Genomic DNA, 20,329 nt, shown 5'->3' with positions numbered 1-20,329 from the left:
GGGGCACTGCTGTGGCTGGGCTCAGGTGGGTGTGTTGAGGCGTTGAGTGTCATCATCGCTGGCTTCCACTAGTAGTACGCTCAAGGCGACCACGCCAGCTGTCAACCACAGCCGGGGACAGAGGCCCAGCCTGCAGGACCCCACCTAGGGCCAGAGGTGCCTGAGGTCTGTTCTCTCCCTGAGTGGCACTGGCAATCTCCAAGTTCTCAGAGGCCACCGCACACTGTCACAGGATGTCTAAGGTGGGGCACAAGTCTCTGTTCCCTGCCCACAGCGGGGAGGGTGGGTGGAGCTCTAGCTTGCCTGGCAAAGGGATAAGGAGCCCTGTGAGTGTGCCTGGCTGAGTGAGCCCTTTAGTGACTGAGCCTGGAGGAAGGCCCTTTGCAGGACCCCAGGTGCAGCCAGCAGGCCTGCTGCCACCTTGTGGCCACACATGGGCATCACAGGCACCCCACCAGCTTCCTCCTAGGTCCTCCCTGGCCATCACACAGTACACCCCCACCCCTAGAGGTCCAGGAACCTTGGTGTCTGGTGAGTAGGGCGAGGGCTCAAAAAAAAAACCCTGGCGTTCCAGGGAACTGCCTATAGCCTGTGCCATTCGGTGTAAGGCTGGGAGTTCTGCCCCTTAGGTGGAGACCAGCCCTGGCAGCAGGCACTCAGCCCAGCCCAGGAATGTTTGGGACAAAAAAGAGAAGCCCTCACAGGCCAGGGGGTGGGGAAGCACCTGGCCTGCCAGCTGAGGGGAGACCCTAGGGAGCCAGGGAGCAGGAAGGCAGCCAGGGATGAGACCTCAGACTGCTGTCAGGAGTGACGACAGCCTCTCAACCCGAGCCCTGCACCAGACACCGCTAGGCTGTGGCTTCCCAGCCCCGAGTGTGAGCACCCATACTCAGAGCTATCCAAGCAGCGCTCCCAGAGCCCATGGTTGACTGGGAAGGCTGGCAGCCTGCTGATGCCCTGCCTGGCCAAGCAGGCTGGCTCAAGGCCCAGACCATGGGGCCACCAGGCAGCAGCTCGACCATCTATGGGGGGGTGCCAGGGCCTTCCCTGGCCCCCCGCCACCAGCACCTCCATGTAAAAACTGCGGGGCCTGCCCCAGCTTGCATGCCCCAGTCCTTATTTCCTCTGTGTGCGGTGTGTCTGCTTCCCACGAGGCCTGGGCATGGGCTCTCCTGTGCCCGCCCTGCTCCAGCGCACAGCGGACGTCAGTGAGCAGTGAGGTTGCTCCTTCCAGCCTGTGGGGCTGCACAGAGCACTGGTGCCAGCTAGGGGATGGGTCTGCTAATCGGACCCTCTGGCACCTCAGGCTCCTGCAATGCCAGAGGCGGGCGCCAAACTCCACCCCACCTCCACGGTAGGCCAGCCTAGGCAGAGGCGGCACCAGGCCAGCATGAGGACAGGTGGGTTCTGAGCATTTATTACAAGCTTGCTGGTATCAACAGGGGGGTGGGGGTGGTGCTGCTGGAGACATTCATTTTTTCCTCAGGTAGATCTTGGGGGTCTTCCAGCCCTCGGGGGCTTCCTTCAGGCCAGCCTTCAGCCAGATGCGCCGCAGGTCTCTCTCAAACTTTTTCTGTGAGGTAGGACAGAAGGGGGATTGGTGGCTGGGCCGTGGCCACGCAGGCATCCTCCCCCAGCACTCCCACAGGGCCCCAGCAGCCTTTGGCTCCTCACCTGCTTCCGCTTCAACCGCCCTTCCCGGACTTTCCGCCGCAGGAACCGAGTCCTCTTGACCAGCTTGCGGTACTTGTGGTGGTTCATCTTCCGCCGGCGAATCTTCAGCACATTTTTACACTGTATCTGCTGCCGGTCCAAGGACCCCTCCCCACCCTGTTCAGCCCCCTCCCCCGTGTGGCTAGGGGGGCAGTCATAGAGCTGGGCAGGCGCCCCAGTCCTTGGGCTGGGCAGGAGGCAGCGAGCCGTGAGCCAGCTCTCCAGGGGGCTGATGGCCATCTTCCGGGGGACCAGCATCTCCTCCAGCTCAGGCCGGGCCCCCTTGCCAGGGAGGAAGGCAGCTCGGTTTGGGCCCACTGGTGGCATGCTGCAGTGGAGTCTGGGCGCCTGCACTCCCAGCACTTCGGAGGCAGGCCAGGGCCGACCTCTGCCTGCAGAAAGCAAGGTGGCAGTCACTGTTGGGGTCTTGCTCATCAGCCCTGCCTGCACACTGGAGGTCCGCACCTGAGGCCTGCCTGAGGTGAGGCCCACAATTCCTTCCTTGGCTTGATGGCTCATGTTAGCCTGCCCTGAGCTCGGCAAGGTAACCGTTAGGCAGCAGGGTCTCTGGCTCCAGCCATGGGGGCCGGGAGTTGCATGGTTAAGTCTCATGCACTCCTACGTCCAGAGTAGCCCCCGCCCGCCTCCAGAAGGATCTTACCTGCTCTCTGCGCGGCCCTGACCAGCTGAGAAGTCAGGCGCACCACGAACATTGTCGGTAGCAGCGGCTCCAGGCGCTCAGGGGAGCTGGAACACACATGGAGGTCGAGAGGTCAGGCGGGAGCGGCTGGCCAGGACCCGGAACGACGGTCCTGCGTCGGGTACCGCATCCCATCACCCTCGGCCACCCAGTCCCACCTGAGAATATTCCAAATCCAGCTCACACCCTCATTTGATCACACTTAAACCTCACTCCCCGGTGACTTCGGGCAGGCGACCAACCGGCCTGGGCCCGTTTCCCCCGCGGAGGCACCCGAGCCTGGAACGCGGGGTTGCGGCCCCAGGGTCTCGGACTTCAGGAGAGAGGTCCCGTCGGGGCGCGGCTCGCGCCGCCTTTCGCCGAGACTCTCCCACTTGACCCAGAGCCTGCACGCCGCAGCCTCTCCGGCACCCAGGCCTCTGGTCCACCCTTGCCCAGGCCGGCTGCAAACTGACCATTCTACCGCCGCGCTCAGCCACTTCCGGTCCGTCCCGCAAACGGGCCCCCGACCCTACTGGCGGCCGCCCAGCGGTTCCTCCGCCCAGCGCCCCCTGGTGGCCTCCTGGCTCCGTGTCCCCGGGCCCAGGCTCCGCCCCGTCCAGAAACCTGCGTTTCCAGTAAGAGGAGCCGCCCTCAGCCCCGCCCCCAGCCCTTTGGCTCCTCCTCCTTGTGTTTCCCATAATCCCCGAAGAGGACGTTTGACGTCGGCGTGGCTTGCACTACGTCGGCGTGGCTTGCACTCCGTCCGCGTCCCTTCCGCGAGACACCTACGCCTGGGCAGGCGGATGTGGCCTTGTTGGATGAGGCGGAAGTAGCGTTTTTTGAACCACGGAAGTGTCTAGGGCTGCTGTCCCAGCCTGGGGCGGAGGCGAGGAGACTGGCACCTAGCGCTTTCCCTCCCGACCTCCTGGAGCCCAGGAGCCGCCCTGGGGGAGGTGAGGACGGCAGGTGTCTGCTGGGGGATGGATCCAGGCTTCCGGGCCCCTCTTCCTTCCCTTTATTGTGGGGATACCACAGCCCCTGCGCCCTGAAAGAGCAGGTTCTGGGTGTATTTGGGAACAGAACCAAGGGCGCCCGGTGAGCGGGAGCAACTAGAAAAAGAAGTGAAGGCGTCCACACAGCTGTCACCTTTGGGTCCATTTCTTTCTGTAAAGTGAATACACTCATGTCTCTCTTACTGTTGCTCTGGGCAGAAAAACCCGACTCATGCTGGCTGAAATCAGAAGCCATTTGTAGAGAATAGAGGTAGGCTTAGTCCCCATGCTGCCCCTAGGTCAAGTGGCCCCATAACCACCAATCTCTTCACTTCTTCAATCTTGAAAGTCTCGGTGGCATTTCCTCCTGAAGTGGGTTAAGATGGACCGGATCAAAAAAAAAAAAAAAAAAAAGATGGACCGGATCCCCGGAATGGACTCCCAAGATTCGCATGGGCACCCGATGAAGAGGGAGCTGGAGAGGGGCTGCTCTGAGGGTCCGCATTGGGCCTGCCCAGGCCCTTGTCTTACAGGGTGTCTGAGTAGGAAGTAATCAGACAGGGTCCTCCCCAGGCCTCGAGGCCACCAGGAAGGCTCAACCAATCTGTGGGCAGTCTCCCCTGCCTCCCATCAATTCTACAACTGAGCCATGGCCCCTGTGCCCCACCTCCTAGAGAGGCTCTTTGGGGGTCCTAAAGCAAGGTGTACAGAACAAGTTTTGCATGTTCACCCTACACCTCAGCTGCACAGGCACACCCCTCTCTGTGGAGCAGGGTGGTCGCTTAGAGACCTTGACCCTCCCCTTGATGCCCCATGCTCATTCACCCCGCCTTTTTCCAGGATTCAGAGCCCCGCAGGCAGCAGGGCTCTGTAGAGAGCAGTCTAAGCAAGGATAGAAGACACCCAGGCAGCTGTGTCCCCTGCTGAGGTGCAGGTAGAATATACCCCCTCCCATCAGATGATGGGACATTGAGACTTCAGTTTGATAAAGTCTTGGAGGGCAGGATCAACCCAAGCACATCCCTAATCCCATGCCATGTGGCCAGGACTAGCCAGGTCTTGGTCTTCAATGAGGGGAAGCAAGAATAGCCAGGGCCTGCTAGGGCCCCAGGCCAAAGGGACTATTCCTTACTCCCTGCAGGGCAGTGACCAGTGCTTTGAGGAGCCTGTCCCCAAGGGAGGTGGACAACAGCCACCCTGAAGCGAGCCTATGTCTGACCCAGAGGAGGGACAGGAACACCCCTGGGAGATGCCCAATGGAGGTGAGAACAGGACCTGCTGGGCTAAGCGTGATCCAGAGGCAGCCTAGGAAGATCTCGTTTCCACAAAGACCGGAAGACCTGGGAAGAAAGATGACGGTGGAAGAACTGCTCCCAATCTAAAGGACTCTAGTGTCTCAAGGACACAATCGGCACAGTGTCTTCTTAAAGATCATTTTATTGGGGGTTCTTAACAGCTCTTATAACAATCCATACATCAAGCATATTTGTACATCTGTTGCCATCATTATTCTCTAAACATGTTCTACTTGAGCCCTTGGTATCAGCTCCTCTTTTTACCACCCCCTCCCCCCCCAGCATGGTATTTTTGTTTCTCCCAAAATACTCACTTCCATCTAGAAAAAGCTTTTCTACAGAAGCCAGCATCGTCTTAGGACAGCTTGCATCTGTGGGGTGGGGTGGGAGGGCCAATGAGGGCAGTGCCCTGGCGGCCTCAGGGCTGGGGCTGACCTGGCAGAGAGCTCCAGCTCCAGGGATCTTGTCAGCCAGCTGTTGGATAGGTGTTAATAAGAATATGAATGCACAATTAACTCGATATTAACAAAGGCCCAGTGTATTGTGCTGATCACTTCCTCTTAAGCCACGCTCTCTGCTTGAGACTGAGGCCCTGGTCATGTGACACCACCACGACAGGACAAGGTGGCCACGGGCTGGTCCATGAGTAGGCTGCCCGCAGGCAGGCAGCCATGGACATTGTACACAAGCTCTGTGACCCGGAAATGTGTTCCTGTGTGCACTTGCCCTCCACCCACCAGGTTGGATGGTTCGCCTGGCTGGACCCTCCAGCCTGAGTCTCAGTGCAGGGTTGCCCGCGGCCACCAACCCACCCACCTTGTTGTGCCCAATGCATCGGGTGCCTGGCAGGGAGCCAGGCTCAGCTGGTCTGGCGGCAGACTCCCATCATCAACATGACTGGCCTGAGCAGGTGCACTCAGCTCTGCCCCACCCCCCAGCCCAGGCTCTGGCAAAACTGAAGGGATGTGTCCCAGGCCCCAGTGACCTCTGAAATCAGATTCTTCCCACTGGGGCTGTTTCCCCCTGGGGGGCAAGAGTGGGAGTTGAACCCTCGCAGCCAAACCCCTCCTGAGCTGACACGCTTGCTCTTCCAGGAAGAGAGCAGCCCCTGCTAGGTGATGTCAGTGCCCAGGCCAGAACGGGAGAAAGATGCGGCTTTCTCCTCCCTTAGTTCCAGTCATGGAGATCCACAGGGGCAGTTAGTTCCGCTGAGCCAGCACTCACTCGATGGCAGTGAGTTTGGGTTTTGTCTTTTGCCGTTTCAGCCAGACCAGCTCAGGCCAGCAGCTGTTGACCTATCGGCTCAATGGGGCTGGTGAGGCCCAAACTCCATATCCACCCCCCACCCCACCCCTGCTCCATCTGCAGTCATCAGGGCCATGCTGCCGGGCAGGAACCAGTGACCAAAGCCAACTCAATGCCAATTCAAAGCGACCCCACAGGACAGGGTAGAACTGCCTGTTTCTGAGACTGTAACTCATTTTCTTCTCCAGCTGTAACTGAGTAGAAAGCCGTCTTCCTCCCTTCTCTCACAGAGCCACTGGTGACTTTGAACTGCTAGCCTTGTCATTAGCAGCCCAGTCGGTAACCAGTGTCGCCTAGCAGCCGAGGGGTTCAACACCAAGCACAAAGCTCCAATGCCGGAGGGGACGAGGCCAGCTGGGAATGTCTGTCCACAACTGGGGCGAGGGCATCCAAGTGACGATGGAGGACATCAGATGTGAGATGACCACAGGCCACCCAGACCGACAGCTGCTCTTGTCATCACTGGGCACCACGTGCAGGGCCCTTCTCAAGGACTGAAGGGCTTGGGGAGACAGCGTTGGCTATAGTTCCTCATAAACGGGCTGTTTAATTTGGGGGCCTTGCTTCCTTGGGAAAATCGTGGATAGGTTAGCTGCCCCTATTCCCTGAGGAGCCTGATGATGCAGTGGGTTAAGTGTTGGGCTGACGGAGAGGTCCGTGGTCCAAACCCACCAACTGCCCTGGGAGGAAAGATGAGGGCGGTTTCTGTAGACTTCCAGCCTGGGAACCCTGTGGAGTGCTTTCTGCCCGGGGGGCCACTGTGCGTTGGCATCTACCCCACAGCAACAGCTTTGGTTGGGGACTGGCCTGGAGGAGTTGCCTTTGCCCGGGGTTCTTGGAGAAGCCACTGGGCAACAGGAGTTCCCAGGTCTCCTCCTACCACGGAAGTTGTGCTACCTTCTCATCCGGGGGAATCCTGGGGTTGGTTGGCATTTCCTGGGTAAGCTGTGAACAGCTTGCTTTTTCTGGAAATAAGACTTGAGCTGGCTGCAGGGAGGCTTGGTTGAACTCTGTGCTGGTGAGGAGGACAGGGACAGCATGGCTGAGAGCAGACAGGAGACCACAGTTGAGAGGCCGAGCTGGGCTAGCAGAGCAACAGCCTGCCTCCTGGTCCCGAAAAGCTGATGGCACACAGAGCCGGGCATGGAGGTGACAGTGGCTGGGCTGGGTCAGTTAGTGGAAGAGAAGCCAAGGAGAGGCTGATGGCAAGGAGCCCAACTGCATGGCAGAGAAGGCAGCCCCTGGGTGCAGCCGGTACCTTCCCTAATAAGTCACTTGTACCAAGTACCTGAGTTGTGTGGCCATTGCAATGATAAGGGCATCTGCAGGGCAGAACCACGGGGGTGGTGGTGGGGGCAGCTGCCGTCCAAATGGAAGGCCCGTTTGCCTGCCCAACCTCCACTCCAGCTCAAAGGCAGCAGCTTTGTGCTGACCCGTCCACACACAATGCTACACAAGCAGGGTGCTGCTCACGGCCAGAGTGCCTGTGGGCAGGACACACTGACGTACCTTGAACAGGACGGGGACACAGCCAAGGCGGGACACTCCTGCCCAGTGTTGCCTACCTGTGCCCCAGCAGGCCCAATCACTTTGCTAAGCTTTGAAGCTGTCCTTTCTCCGGACCCCAAGAACCCCTTACCCTGCCAGAAGGTGGCCCAGCCCCACCACCCTGCACACAAGAGCACGCACACAGGGGTAAGTACAAAAGCCGACACTTTAATGAGACGGGGCGGCGACAGCATGGGCGTACCCCTACAACGGATAGCGCCAGCTGCACCCGCCACCACGGCTGTACGAAGCGAGCAGGGGAACGAACTACAAACCCTTCGACGTTCCAAAGGTCCTGAGTAGAGAGAATTGTTTATTCAAACCACATAAAATGCATATATAGGAAATGTCTCTATTTAGGAGCTGGTGGCCCGCACGCAGCATTGCACAGATAAAAATATACGACTTTCAACACAGCGCGAAATACCTTCACATTTTAAAAATCAGAGTTGTCCACACAAGTCTCAAGCTGCCAGAATCCAGGTTCTGTGTGTCCATAGACAGCTTTTGCTTGTATCCAACATGTGTTTATTTACAACATGGACAGAGGAGAGGGGCTATTAAGGCCTTTTCTCATATTGTACTGTTAAACACCGCAAAATATATACATAAATAAGTACAACCTAATATAGGCAAAGATTCTAAAAATCATTTTTCTTAGTTGAACGTAATTGAGCGTCCGTCTGGGGGAGAGACAGCTTGTCGTTAGCACCGAGCTCCACCACTCTCACCATGCATGCGTCTGTTCCTTCCGGCAGCCAGCAGGCTTGGGGGTGCCCCGTGCTCAGACGTGGGTGTGCCTCAGGTCCAGTATAGGGGTTGTGAGTAGGTGCATGGGCTGGCCACCTGAGGGGCACTACAAAGCCCTCGCAAATCCACTTTCCAAATTCAGAACAACGTCCAAAGAGTCAACGACACTCCTCAAAGGGAGCCACGCAGAAGGGACCCTCAGTCACAGGGTGCGTGGCAGGAGGGCTGGGGGGGAGGACTCCATGGTCTGAGAGGCGGCTGGCCAGCAGCCGCCACCGGGCCCTGCGCTCACCTGCGATGCCTGCTGTGCCCAGGGTGGTCCCGGTCATAGCGGCGGCCTGTTCGATCGTATGACCGAGAACGTTCCCGCCTCTCATCTCGGTAGTAGTGACTTTTCTTCTTGTATTTCCCAGGATTCTCCGGCCGTTCCCGAGAGTGGCTCCGAGAGCGTGAGGAGCTGCGGCTCCGGGACTTGGGGGGTTTCTGGGCGGGGTACTTGCACTCCCTGGACTTGGTGTAGCTCCTCACCTTGGTGCTTTTGTAGGGGGCACCAGGACGCACCTGTCTCGGGGGGGAGTCACTGCGGCTCCTGGAACGGCTCTGGGACTTGGACCCGCTGGACGTCGACCCGCTGTCGCTTTTTCTAGGAAAAAGGCGGAGGACACCACCACTCTGGTGACAGTCATTCCCAATCAGACCCCACAGATGCCCCAGGGGCCCCGAGATCTGCCTCCACCCCAGTGAGTGGAGTAGCACGTACCTCCTCTTCGGGGAAGCGGACCCTGACCGGGACCTCGAGGGGCTCTGCTCTCGACTCCGGCTCCGGCTTTCTCTCCCCTTTGGCAAGCTGTGAGGGGAGAGACAGTCAACCAGGGCTCCTGCCCCACAGCAGCTGGGAGAGGGCAGCAGGCCGGGGCAGGTGGTCTTACCCGTTCACCGGGCTGTCGGGCTTCGCCTTCTTTGAGGTCTCTGCTTTCCGCTTCGCATTCTTCAGAGACAGTGGAGAGGGCTTGTTCCCTTTGCCTTCTTTGGGGGATTCTCCTGGAATCGAGGGCAGGACACAACGATGGGCCATCAGAAAGCCCTTTCAGGAAAGAACAGGGTCAGCAGAGGAGGACATGGCCACTCGAGGGGAGAGAAGGGGCCCCAAGCGGAAAGGACTGTGCCCAGCCTGAGGGCGCATGTGAATCATGCGGGGACTTCGGGTCTAGGCTCTTGACACTACAACCTATTACCCCAAAGGGTCAAGATTGTCATCCGAGGACAAGTTCACAGGGTCGGTAAATCGAAAAGGAACACTGCCCAGGCCCCTACCATGACCCTGGTGAGCCTCTGGTTAAGAGCTCAAGTATCTGCCGATTCAGCCCCAAGATGAAGCGATTCCCTTGTTCCAAGGCAAGGGGGGCTTCAAGATGGCCGTGCGCCACACTCACCAAGCTTAGGGGCTGGCGAGAATCCCGACGTGCCATCCAGAACCTGTGTGCTGCCCACAAGCAGGCCCTTAGCCTGTGCCTTTGCCTCCTCGATGGCATGCTTCCTCTTTGCCACCTCACTTTCCAGGTGCGTCAAATCAACCTGTAGGGGTCACCAACCACAAACCAGAGTCAGAGCTGGGCCCGGCCACACGTGGCCACACCCAAATGTCGGCAGCATGTGTGAGAAAGCAGAGGGACCTTTTTCCGAGTGTACAGCTGCAGGATCTTTAAGCAGATCTCTTGGATTTCTTCTTCAGTTGCTCCAAACAAAAGAAACCAGTGGGGACGGTTAGGCAGAGGGATCTGCAAACACAAACACCACCCTGTGAGGCTGTGCTGAGCACTCAGGCCAGCAGGCGGCGGAGGGAGCTGAGAGCGGCAGAGGGAGGCAAAACTGAGCAGAGCGCTGACCTCGAGTGTGCGGGCAGCCAGGTAAATGCAGGCGCAGGCGATGCTCTCGGGCTGGAACCTAACGAACACATCTGTGCGCAGACTGTCATTCATGTAGTTCCTAAAAAGCAGAGGCAGGAGAATTGGGGGGATCCTCCCCCAGACAGCCCTCCCCATGACCAGACAAGGGGTTCCCCAGTTAAGTGGCCTACTGCCGGGGTGGAGGGCACAGCAGTTGGGGGGGGGAAGGAAGGGAAGGGGGACCTCAAGAGCTAGTGGAGAAGCTGCCTAGCTGCTTTGTCTGTATACAAGGGCAGAGGGGCAGAGAAACTACTTTAAAAAAAAAAAAAGCTGGCTGAAATGTCAGACAAAACAGGTCGCTACGAAAGAGAACCAATTTTAACTTTGCTTTTCCCTCAGCCTTGGCCTGCTCTCATGCAAAACACAGTGTCTCAGGAGGAAACCGTCCACCGAAGTGGTTAAAATGTGTCTGGATAAAGAAGTCTAAGTGCCGAAATCCACAGTGCAGAGCAGTGTGCAAACGCAAGGGCGGCCTGAGCACGCGCCGCGCTTTTTCTGGGGCCAGTTTCTCTTCTGGTCATCCTCCATGGGCGCACAGCCTGACCCCCGATGACTGAGACCCAGCTGCCAGGAGTCCGCTTCGAGAGAGTGTGGGGAGGGCCCGCCTCCAGTGCAGTCCCGGAGCACGGGGCCCTCCTACCGAAGGGCCGGCACTCCCAGGAAGTCCTCTTCTCAGCCTTTTCAAAGAACCGTTTCCAAAGTGTCCCATTGCAACAAGGAGTCTTAAAGTGAACACTCATAAAATCAGACAACAACAACAAAAACACTGCAAATGCCATCACAATCAGTACATTTGAAGAACTTAGTCACAATATAAACATTTGGTACAAAGCGTGTCTGTTTGTTTTTAAAGTTAAAATAGACTGTTTTCCACTAGATAGACTCAAACCGCCTTGCAGATAAGCTATCCATCCCACAGGGACAGAACTGTGTCAGGTGAACACATGCTTAGTGCTCCCGACAGACCCCATCCTCCAACCAAGCTGCACCCACAGTGACATTAGGCCCTGCTACTGTTTGCTTTACCACCCCCCTCCCCCCCAGTGACCTCTCCCTCCCCCTCCCCCGAAGATGTTACCGCCAACCCACTCAGAGATCTCTGAAACGGTCACTTGTACAGAAGCAGCGGCATCTGGTTCTGAAGGGCCTCCAGGGCTCCCAGAGGAACCAAGGAACGTCCAACTTGGCCAATCAGCAGTTCCAAACATTTAGAAACATTGCCACAGGCAGTGTTCTATTTTTTTTGTCCTAATAAGAAATGTTCAGTTCTCAAACAGTGAAAATTACATTCATTTGATAACTTTTACGTCCTCAGAGACAAGTCTTGATAGCATAATGTAAAAACTTAATTGCTCTACTTTAAACAAGTTACAGTATTTTAAAAATGTCCATGGGATCGTGTAAAGATGCACACCTTTTACTACGGCTGATCAGGGTTCAGCTGCTGAGAAGAGCAGCTAGAGGGCATCTGGACATAATGCCACCCCCACCCCCCACCCTGCCCACTGCCACCCCTCATTGGCCAATTCGTCACCTCCATTCTTACTGCTTTTCAGGGTGTTTTTTTTTTAAACGAAAAGGTGTTGCATCTTTATCATACAGGTATGGCAGTTTTAAAGGGACAAGATTCAAATCAAGACAGTTACCAACTCTAATCAGCACATTATCAAGGCAGAGCAGAGGGTGAACAGGCAGCAGTCCCAGAGAACCACACGCGGCACCGGCCGTTACTATGCTAGCGTTGGCATACCACCGGTCTAGAGCAGCCTTCTGTGAAGAGCCTGCATTGCATTGGCTGAAGACGGCCGCTGTCCTGCACCGAAGCGCTTGGACAGCAGAGGAGAAGTCTTAGTCACTTACCCTCAGAGGCTACCCTTTGATTGAAAGAGTACAGAAAAGAAAAGTCAAAATAGGTTCTCTAACAAACACATCATAGCACCAGACAATTCAGTCAGCAAAGTATGACCCTTACAGACTTAACGCAGTAGAAAACTCCTCGAGGTCCCCGCTCCCCCACCCAGCACTAAGCCTGGCACTCCAGGCTTCAATGCTAGCCCAGGCGGTTACAACCAGCCCCAGAGCTTAGACAAGGGTCCTACACCCATCGTCCTCCCCAGTGCACACAGGGAAGCGGTGAGCAGCCATCCCACAGTGGAGTGAGGCCACCAAGTTGGCTTTGGTACCCCAGGCCTCCTCTTTCCTTGGGGAAGACCCTGACAGGCTATGGGGGAGAGGGAAGAGGCCACCTTACCGTGAAGCCAGTGCCTGCATTTGGGGAGGCTGACTGGAATTTACACAGCAGTAACACTGGGCACTTCAGACAACTCCAGCCCACAGTCTCCAGGCCTGACTACCCACTGCCCAAAGGGTCTCAAATGAACTCAGTCTGCCACTGCCCTTGCTGGTCCCAACAACAAAGAAAATCAACTCACCATGACGTCTGGACCAGGTGCTGGCTACGCTCACACTCTAACACCTGGAGGTACACAACGATTATCTGGAAGATACGGGTCAGGAAGTTATTGCCGTGACTCTCCTGCACCGAGTGCTCAGATCTCTGCGGAGTCCATGCAGCAAGGAAGAGCTCTGGCTACAGTCAAGGGTTGGGTTCCTGCTCGCACCAACGGCAGCTCGGGGAGGCGAGGCGAGTGCTGCTGCTGCACCTGCTCTGGCAGCCGCCAGCGAGCATGCAGGTGAAGACAAGCTGCCGTGTGGCCAAAGGCCTCCTGTGCACGGCCTGGCCAGCCCATGCCTGTCCTCACGACCTTTTCCACCAGTATTAGCCCGCCCTCAACATCACTGCATCCCAATCGTTGACTTGACACAGGGCGAGAACACTCTCAGCAAGTGAAGAAGAGCACTTAAAGGCATCTGTTTCCATCAGGCCCAGTCTCGCGAACCAGGCTGAAAAGCCCAAGTAAGAGAAGGCGCAAGGAAGCGCACCAACAAAAGGCATGAGTGGATGGGTGGTGGTGGTGGGGTGTGTGTGTGTGCCTGTGTATGAATTAAAAGATGCAACCAGTACTCTTTTGCCACAGCATATTTTGCTCCAGTATAAGCCAGGAGCCATCCACAGCATCACAAGAACACAGAGTTCATTCCAGAATACAAGACTTCAGAATCACTAGACAGGAAGGAAGGCTATTCTACTTCAACTTCCAAAAGCAATCAGCTGTTGGCGGGAAAAATACTGACATATTTATTCAATGTTTACAAATTCATCACTATTTCTATTTCGGCAAGTCCAAATGTAAAAGATGCCTTTCTCATAAGCCCTAAGAACAGACCATCCAAATGAGCAGGTAGCACCACAAGGTGGGGGGAAGAGGTCCCTGAGATTACACACAGAGACTAGCAATCAAGCCAAGGACGCAGTGAAATCCGCTCCGGGCCTTCCCTGGCTGTGAAAATGGAGAAATGGGTTCGCCAAAAGCTGAAAAGCGAAGCAGAGGGCCATGCATGCACCGAGCCCGTACCCACCTTGTGAGGGTGCTTCACGTGGACACAGAAGCCCAGCTCTTTGAGAACGCGTCTTTCCGCCTTGATGATTTGGTTTTTCAGATTAACATAATCTTGATCTAACAGCAGAGGCACAGGTTTCCTATGATGACAAAGCCCACAGCCCAGGGTTAGGTCAAAATCCAGCGGCAGCTTCCACATCCCACAGGACCTCCACAAGCAGACGCTTAGAAAACCCACGCAGCTGACAAGAACAGTACATGAACGCCACTTCCTCTAACACAATCCCAGAGTCCTCCTCAAACACCAGTGCTAACCTGGTACCGCTTCAAGTCCTCTTGAAGGCCAATCAATACCAACTAAATGAAGTCAAGGGCCCCTGGGGCTGCACCAAAGAGGGGCCCCACGCACCTTGTGTGGCCCCCGATCTGTATGTTATGTGTTTGAAATGGCAAGCCAGAGAACCTGAGAGGGTGACACTGCAGACCAGAGGGAGGAATGTTGACCAGAGACATGCCACCCACTCCAGGGATGTCAGAAGTCCAGGCTAGGCTGTTTCTGGTTCTCAACCAGGTACAACTTTGTGATCCCAGGGGCAACGGACAGTGTCTGCAGACATTTTTGGCTGCCTCAGTTGAGAGGTGCTACTGGCACCTAGTGAGAAGAGACCAGGGCGGCTGAGGGTACATAAGACAGACCCAAAGCTCCCCCCTCCCACCCTAAGCTCCAGAGTCGTGGAGTAAACAAGAGTTGAGGGAGTGTGACTCTAGGGGAAGAAGATGTCAACCAAACCACAGTCACAGGGCCTCTTGTTGAGCCCCCAATGCCATCTCCTTGTGTGACCTGGCCCGGGGCCCTACCCTGAGCACTTAGAAATGTCTTCCTGACGGGCCCACCGGTTTCAAACCTCACCCCGAGCTTTGCGACAGTGTCAACAGGGTGACGTAAGCAGGTAAGGGTGGAGAAACGTGGACTGCTCAAATCAATGACTCACTTCTTCTCTCGCAGGTGTCGGAGGCGATGAAACACATTGATGACATCCCGGATCCGCCTGGGAGCCTCTTCGATTTTGGAGGCCAGGTGCACACAGGCCATGGACACGTGCTGGAACGAAAGCATTGCCACACAGAGGTTGGTTCCGCTCCGGCCGCCTCCCGTGAGGGGAGGAGGCGGTTGAAAGGCACGAGGGGGTGCCTCCCGAGCCGTGCAATACGGGGCTGGGGCCACGGAGGGGTACCTTGCTACGAAGGGCGAGCGAGAAGACCCTTACCTCCATGGAATGCTTCACGAAAGACTTGGTATAGAAGAATCGCTGGAATAGCACCTGCCCGGTAGCCATGGCCACCTGGACGAGAAGGAATCCCCCATTATTTACAAACGCCCGGCTCAGGCGTCCACAGTCCAACGTGAACTGTCCGCGACTGGTGCGCGGCCTAACGCGGCGCCCAGGGCCAGAGCGGGCTTCCACCAAAGCTCGGCTTCCCGCGGCCTCCGCCCCCGGGGAGGGCGTCGCGCAGGCCCCGGCCCGGCCGCCGACAAAGGGCAGGCCGCTCCCGGCGCCTGCCGCCGGTTACGCCGGCCCGAGGCTCGCGGCAGAGCCCTCACCTGAGGCAAGCGGAGCAGGATGCCGGCCGCCTGGATGAGCTCGCAGCCCACCACGCGGAGATCCGTCTCCGTGTCGGTGTCGAGGCCGCTCGACATGGACGGCGTGAAGCGAAGCTTGTCGTCCGGCAGGAGGCAGTTCTCCAAGGTGATGAGCACCCCGGAGTACAATCTGTCCCCAATCAGCACCCCCTGGGGCCCGGAGGCAGCGCTCCCCGCCCCCGGGGCCCCGGTCCCTGCCACGGGGGCCCCAGGCCCCGGGGCCCCGGTCGCGGCCGTCGCGGTCGCCGCCGCCGTCGCCATTTTGTGCTGCCGACTTCCCTTCGGCTCCTTCCCGGCAGGGCGGCTCCCCGAGACGCTCTACGGCCGCCGCCCCGCCCCACGCCGCGTCATTGGCTCGGCCTACAGGCGGCCCGGCTTTCTCAGGTTGTGATTGGCTGCGTGCCCTGCCCGTCAGCCTCCGGTCTGACGTCGACGTCGGGAATCTGCGCGAACGTGGGCGGGCTCGTTACCCAGGGGGCTTCGCGTCACCTCGGGCGAGGCGGCCCCCACCCGGAAACCGCGCATTCCCGGAGCCCGAGACGAGATTGCGACCGTTCCTCCGTCCTGAATCCGCGACGCGAAAGCTCAAACGTTCCCACCCCGCGGCGGAGTGCCCGGAGGCCGGACCCCCGGTCGGCGAGGCCGCGGCGGGCGGGCCGCCAGCCTCCCGCGCCCCGGGCCGAGTCCTGGTTGTCCGGAGCGCAGTGGCGGGGCACGTGGAGAGAGAGGCTGTGGTGACCTCCCTCGCCGGGGGTTGCCAGGTGATTGGTAGATTGCCCCCTTGCCCTGCGCCTGGCACTCAGCAGTGGGCACTAGTTGCCTGAAACAAAATCCGGCAGCTCGCGTGGTCGTTACTCTCCGAGCCTAACCAACCCCAAGCGTTGGGGTCACAGAAGTAACGCCAGGCAACTTAAGTTGTCTTAAAAGCCCAGCGCACGGGAAGAGATGGGTGAACAAGTGACTAGAAGTGTCCATTTCCATGTTGCCGCAAAGTGTACCGGGATCCCTCGGTTGTGAAATGGCTCCAAGCTCGAACTTTCCACTGTTTTTGAACAGCAAAGTTCGCAAAAATTGTGCTCGGTGGCCCTAAGTGTACTCGATAATTAACCGAAAACACTACTTGGAAAAAACCTGTACAGGCCGGGGTCAGGCACAGGTCACTTGCGAGGATACAAAGGAGCGACCTTTCAGTGTAAGCTTGACTCTTGCTCAAACATAGAGCGATTGCATTATTAGGGCAGTGGTTCTCAACCTGGGGGTCGCGACCCGAATGGGGGTTCGAACAACCCTTTCACAGGGGTCACCTGATTCGGAACAGTAGCAAAAGGACAGTGATGAAGTAGCAACGAAAATAATGTTATGGTTGGGGGTTCACCATAACATGAACTGTATGAAAGGGTCCAGGCATTAGGAAGGTTGAAAACCACTGCGTTATGATATTATAACATCCATCATGTGCTTTTATTTTCGTAAACTATAACCATGGCTCCAAAGAAAAATGGCAGCACTGAAGCTAAGAGGGAAACTGGGAACCGCCATAGTTAAAGCAGCCCCTTGGCTGACTTGGTGGCTGCATACAAGCTATCAACACTTTGGGGAGGGCATGTGACAAAAGCAGGTAATAGCGGTGCGAGGTGTGACATCATTAACCACAAAACAAAGATCGCAGACCTTGGAAGAGGTAGGCAAGTGAGTTCACTTGGATACCTTAGAGACAACGCAAAGGCCATAGCAGCATATCTGAGACAGGGATATGCGAGAAGGCTAAAGGCCTCCATAGTGATTTAAAGTCCTGGCAAAAAGAACTTCTAAGTGTCAATGTGGTTTTCCATTCTTCCTCAGGATGTTCAGTTCTTGCTCAGACGTTTAGTGTTCAAGCGCACATTTGGGACACTGAGTTAGATGGCCAGGTGCTATCAGGGTCCTTGAGAGTTGGAAGGTAGAAGTTCTGCGTGGTGCCAGTGAGGCTTCCAGGATGTAGCTTAGTAGTCAGCAGAAGCCAGGCCCCGTTTGGAACCCGAGGGAGCTTGAGAGAGGTTTGCACGTGTAACCCCTCCTCCTGACGTTTGGTTACCTGTGAAACAGGACCTGGAAGAAAGTATATGTGGCCTGCTCCCACCAGTGACCCCAGGGCTCAGCACACCAGCCCGGAGCCCAGCTTCAGACCACAGGGAAGGGCTGGCCCTTAGCTGGGAGAGGTGTGGACACCTGCACAGAGGGGGTTTAAGAAGAGATCATGGCTCTCTCCTGCCCTCTTGTCTCCCATCTCCACGTGTACCAAGAGGGGCTGAGGTTAAACAAGCATCAAAAGGCATGTAGTGGTGACAGCTAAGCGCCCCACAGAGAATGCACCCTCGACGTCTTCCTGGAATAGGTTATGGCATGGAATAGCATCTCAAGTCCAATGTGCATGGGTTCGAGAAGTGCCGTGTCTCCATCAAACTGGAGGATGAAGATGACATTGGTGGGAAACGGAGAGTGTGTGGCCAGGCAGAGGGAGCCGCCACGAGAACGCGGTGCAAAGCACGGCACGGGCAGCTGAAGGAAACATCGAGCGTAAGGAAGGGTGACTGCAAAATCCCCTTAAGATTCCTGGCCGTGTGTATGCAGAGAAAAAGTCAGGGAAAGGTTGTAGAACAGCACCACCACCACCACCACCACCCCCCACCAGCTTGCACTTGTACAGCAGCCCGTGCTTCCTCTCCTGGGAACACAGACCAGCACCACATGCAGGAGATCCCACTAGTCCATGACACCCCATCTCGGGTGACCGGAAAAGGACCTACTGTCCCACTTCTCAGCTTGGAGATTACTCCCTGTGCCCATCCAAAGGAACCTATGAGGATGAGTGAACAGTGGTTTCTGGAGAAGAGACTGTTCAGCACCAAGAGATTCATCGATGGCCCAACTCTACCAGTGTCCTCTGTGCAGAAAGCCTCTGCCAGAGAATGCTTTTGAGAATGCTTCCAACAGAGGCCCTGCGCTCACATACGTCGAGATTGTAGAGAAGGCTCTATGGAAATATTGTGTTGGGGTCACACATACCCCACTAACATATCTCCTTTTGTGGAAAAATGAGATGCTAACTTAACAAAATGAAGACGTATTGGCCTAGTGCCAACAGGTGGCTTTCTACAGAGAAAGTAGGTTAGTGTAGAAACAGGTTAAAATAAACTGTGATTTTATTCACCTTAAAAAAAAAAAACAGGTCACAGCAGGCCAAAGGGAGGAGGGCAGGTAGGGCTGTGGTGAGGCTGTTAGGTAGCAGAACAGGGACAGGGGTTGTCCCTCCGGTTGGAGGAGAATCAGGTGAGCCCTTAGCCATCCATAAAGACTAACTGGGCACGGCCAGTTCAAGGTCCCTCCCCCTCAGCAAGGTGGGCAGCACCCCTGGGGGGGCCCAAACTAGGCCTAGGTGAACTAATTCAGCCAATACCTTCTACCATGTCTCCCAGCCGTAGGCCTTAAATACCTTGACCCCAGCGACTGCTGGGCACCATGTTTTCTTCGCCCTTTGCCTCCTCCTGTGCCCCCTCGGCAGTCTCTCCAGCCTCAGGCTGCCACGTGTGGGTGTGCAGTCCCACGAGGTTGCCCGTGTTCAGTGACTGTAAAACCTGAAACTTCTGTCCTTTATAAAAACCCACTTGGTTCACAGACCAGGCTTCAGAGTGAATTCTTCCTTGTGCAAAGCCAAACGCCAAGGAATTTTCCACCTGGGAAATCTAACAAGGCCAGTCCTGTTGGGAGCTTGTGGAGAAGGGAAACCAGGCTGGACGTGATGGAGGTGACCCATCTGCCTGCTGTGGGAGCGCAGGGCAGCCAGGTGGACGGCAGACGGAGCTGCAGAGGAACTGAGATCGAAGGACAGGGCTGAAGGACCAGGCCACAGGGTCCCTGTGGCAAACACCAGGTGTGAGGAGGGGAGAGCAAGGAGTCCCCAGCGGTTCGCACAGGAATTTGGGCAGTCAGCTTCGGAGACAGGGCAGTGTGTTCAGGAGGTAGCAGGGAACAGCCACTGGGCCCTGGACTGCAGTTCCAGGAAGTGGGAAGCTGGGCGTAGGCTGGGCCACTCGAGCCAGGGTCAGTGTAAGAGGCTTGGCATGAGTCCCCTAACCTACAGGAGGATTCCAAAAGGAGAGAGCAGCAAGTTTAGGTTGTGTAGGTGTGTCCCACAACCCCGACCTCGGGGACAAAAGTGGGCAAGTACATCCTCCAGGTGAGCACCCTGTGCCTCATTACAGATCGGACACACCCCTGAGGCCAGGGTCCCCTGCTAACTGAATGCCGGAAACACAACTTGCAAAGTAGAACAGCAAACCAGCTTTATTTTCAGGATCTGTATCTAACCAGCCTGTGGAGCTCTCCCACTAGGAGGAGGCGGGACCCTTTGCTTCCAGAGGTCTGTACGCAATTGTGTCCATTCCTCTCGCTATTTCAGGGTCTGTGACCATTGGCACAAACATCTTGGAGGTCACACTGCCAAGGCAGGAAGGTCAATGTGCGTGGTGGGGGGTGCTCAGCGGTAGTGCGTCACTCGGGAGAACACGCCTTCCGGCTCCTTCCCGTCTCCCAGAGCAGCAGCAAATCCCTCTTCTCGCCTCCTTTTGGCCAAAGCCGCCAAAGACTTAAAAGTCTTTGGCTCGTAGATGGCCAGGTCGGCAAGCACTTTCCTGTTGAGCTCCACCTGGCACTGGGAGAGAAGGCCTGTCAGAAGGGCGGGAACTCGGGCAGATCAAGGGCAGCCCCACGTAGCGGCCCTTCTGGAGGCGGCACTGCGCGTGGCACATCAGCATCAGGATCGCGCAGCAGTGGGGTGGGCCTGACAAGGATGGGGTACCAGGCCCTTCAGGCAGAGCCACACAGAGCACCAAGGAAGCTGAGGTGGGATGAGGGAGAAGGCAAGGCTGGGAGCCGCCTGGACACGGACACCTTTTTCAGGGTCACTGTCGTCACCGCTGCTGGCCTGGGTTAACCCCCCATCAACACAAGGGAAAA

General features: G+C 56.8%; 4 protein-coding genes across 6 annotated transcripts in view; all 4 read right to left on the bottom strand.

Moving 5' to 3' along the window:
* Nucleotides 1-1,401: 1,401 nt before the first annotated feature.
* AURKAIP1 (aurora kinase A interacting protein 1) lies at nucleotides 1,402-2,946 on the bottom strand. 3 transcript variants are annotated; one of them, XM_045299135.1, is made up of 4 exons: nucleotides 2,869-2,946; nucleotides 2,375-2,460; nucleotides 1,675-2,105; nucleotides 1,402-1,573 (listed from the first exon to the last, which is right to left on the bottom strand). In XM_045299135.1, exons 2-4 carry the CDS (start codon nucleotides 2,424-2,426, stop codon nucleotides 1,472-1,474), a joined length of 585 nt encoding a protein of 194 aa, XP_045155070.1. In that variant the 5' UTR covers nucleotides 2,427-2,460; nucleotides 2,869-2,946; the 3' UTR covers nucleotides 1,402-1,471. The 3 variants fall into 3 exon arrangements, with proteins under 3 accessions (XP_045155070.1, XP_045155069.1, XP_004705552.1); XM_045299134.1 differs by lacking the exon at nucleotides 2,869-2,946 and adding an exon at nucleotides 2,598-2,777; XM_004705495.2 differs by lacking the exon at nucleotides 2,869-2,946 and adding an exon at nucleotides 2,572-2,775.
* Nucleotides 2,947-7,683: 4,737 nt separating this feature from the next.
* LOC101638910 (cyclin-L2) lies at nucleotides 7,684-11,242 on the bottom strand. The gene is made up of 6 exons (XM_004705494.2): nucleotides 10,172-11,242; nucleotides 9,959-10,063; nucleotides 9,719-9,860; nucleotides 9,215-9,326; nucleotides 9,046-9,132; nucleotides 7,684-8,928 (listed from the first exon to the last, which is right to left on the bottom strand). The coding sequence occupies exons 1-6, from the start codon at nucleotides 10,325-10,327 to the stop codon at nucleotides 8,574-8,576; spliced, it is 957 nt and encodes a 318-aa protein (XP_004705551.2). The 5' UTR covers nucleotides 10,328-11,242; the 3' UTR covers nucleotides 7,684-8,573.
* A 496-nt stretch (nucleotides 11,243-11,738) lies between these two features.
* On the bottom strand, nucleotides 11,739-15,595 carry LOC123522691 (cyclin-L2-like). The gene is made up of 6 exons (XM_045299234.1): nucleotides 15,296-15,595; nucleotides 14,961-15,035; nucleotides 14,685-14,794; nucleotides 13,712-13,832; nucleotides 12,664-12,728; nucleotides 11,739-12,105 (listed from the first exon to the last, which is right to left on the bottom strand). The coding sequence occupies exons 1-6, from the start codon at nucleotides 15,593-15,595 to the stop codon at nucleotides 12,084-12,086; spliced, it is 693 nt and encodes a 230-aa protein (XP_045155169.1). The 3' UTR covers nucleotides 11,739-12,083.
* A 4,047-nt stretch (nucleotides 15,596-19,642) lies between these two features.
* MRPL20 (mitochondrial ribosomal protein L20) overlaps nucleotides 19,643-20,329 on the bottom strand; it is a 1,375-nt gene continuing 688 nt past the window's right edge. Inside the window, exon 2 of the mRNA XM_013005337.2 lies at nucleotides 19,643-20,024. Coding sequence (XP_012860791.2) covers nucleotides 19,851-20,024 — 174 coding nt within the window. The 3' untranslated portion in view covers nucleotides 19,643-19,850. The remainder of the gene's footprint in view (nucleotides 20,025-20,329) is intronic.

The sequence above is a fragment of the Echinops telfairi genome, unplaced genomic scaffold (genome assembly GCF_000313985.2).
Source record: "Echinops telfairi isolate 266 unplaced genomic scaffold, ASM31398v2 ScPeMD7_7457;HRSCAF=8495, whole genome shotgun sequence".
NCBI lineage: Eukaryota > Metazoa > Chordata > Mammalia > Afrosoricida > Tenrecidae > Echinops > Echinops telfairi.
Note: the sequence above shows the minus strand (reverse complement) of the source record. Positions and strands in the feature narration are given on the sequence as shown.

What these genes read in the sequence shown, in the direction of transcription:
- AURKAIP1 (XM_045299134.1), bottom strand. An exon ending in CAGGGCCGCGCAGAGAGCAG is followed by an intron (nt 2,106 to 2,374) that starts GTAAGATCCTTC and finishes TGCTTTCTGCAG; the next exon opens with GCAGAGGTCGGCCCTGGCCT. An exon ending in GGCGGTTGAAGCGGAAGCAG is followed by an intron (nt 1,574 to 1,674) that starts GTGAGGAGCCAA and finishes CCTACCTCACAG; the next exon opens with AAAAAGTTTGAGAGAGACCT.
- LOC101638910 (XM_004705494.2), bottom strand. Translation starts at nt 10,327, where the DNA reads ATGGGGAGGGCTGTCTGGGGGAGGATCCCCCCAATTCTCCTGCCTCTG. An exon ending in TGGCTGCCCGCACACTCGAG is followed by an intron (nt 10,064 to 10,171) that starts GTCAGCGCTCTG and finishes TTGTGTTTGCAG; the next exon opens with ATCCCTCTGCCTAACCGTCC. An exon ending in CTCGCCAGCCCCTAAGCTTG is followed by an intron (nt 9,327 to 9,718) that starts GTGAGTGTGGCG and finishes CCTCGATTCCAG; the next exon opens with GAGAATCCCCCAAAGAAGGC.
- LOC123522691 (XM_045299234.1), bottom strand. Translation starts at nt 15,595, where the DNA reads ATGGCGACGGCGGCGGCGACCGCGACGGCCGCGACCGGGGCCCCGGGG. An exon ending in TCCTGCTCCGCTTGCCTCAG is followed by an intron (nt 15,036 to 15,295) that starts GTGAGGGCTCTG and finishes CTTCTCGTCCAG; the next exon opens with GTGGCCATGGCTACCGGGCA. An exon ending in CACCTGGTCCAGACGTCATG is followed by an intron (nt 12,106 to 12,663) that starts GTGAGTTGATTT and finishes TTTCAATCAAAG; the next exon opens with GGTAGCCTCTGAGGGTAAGT.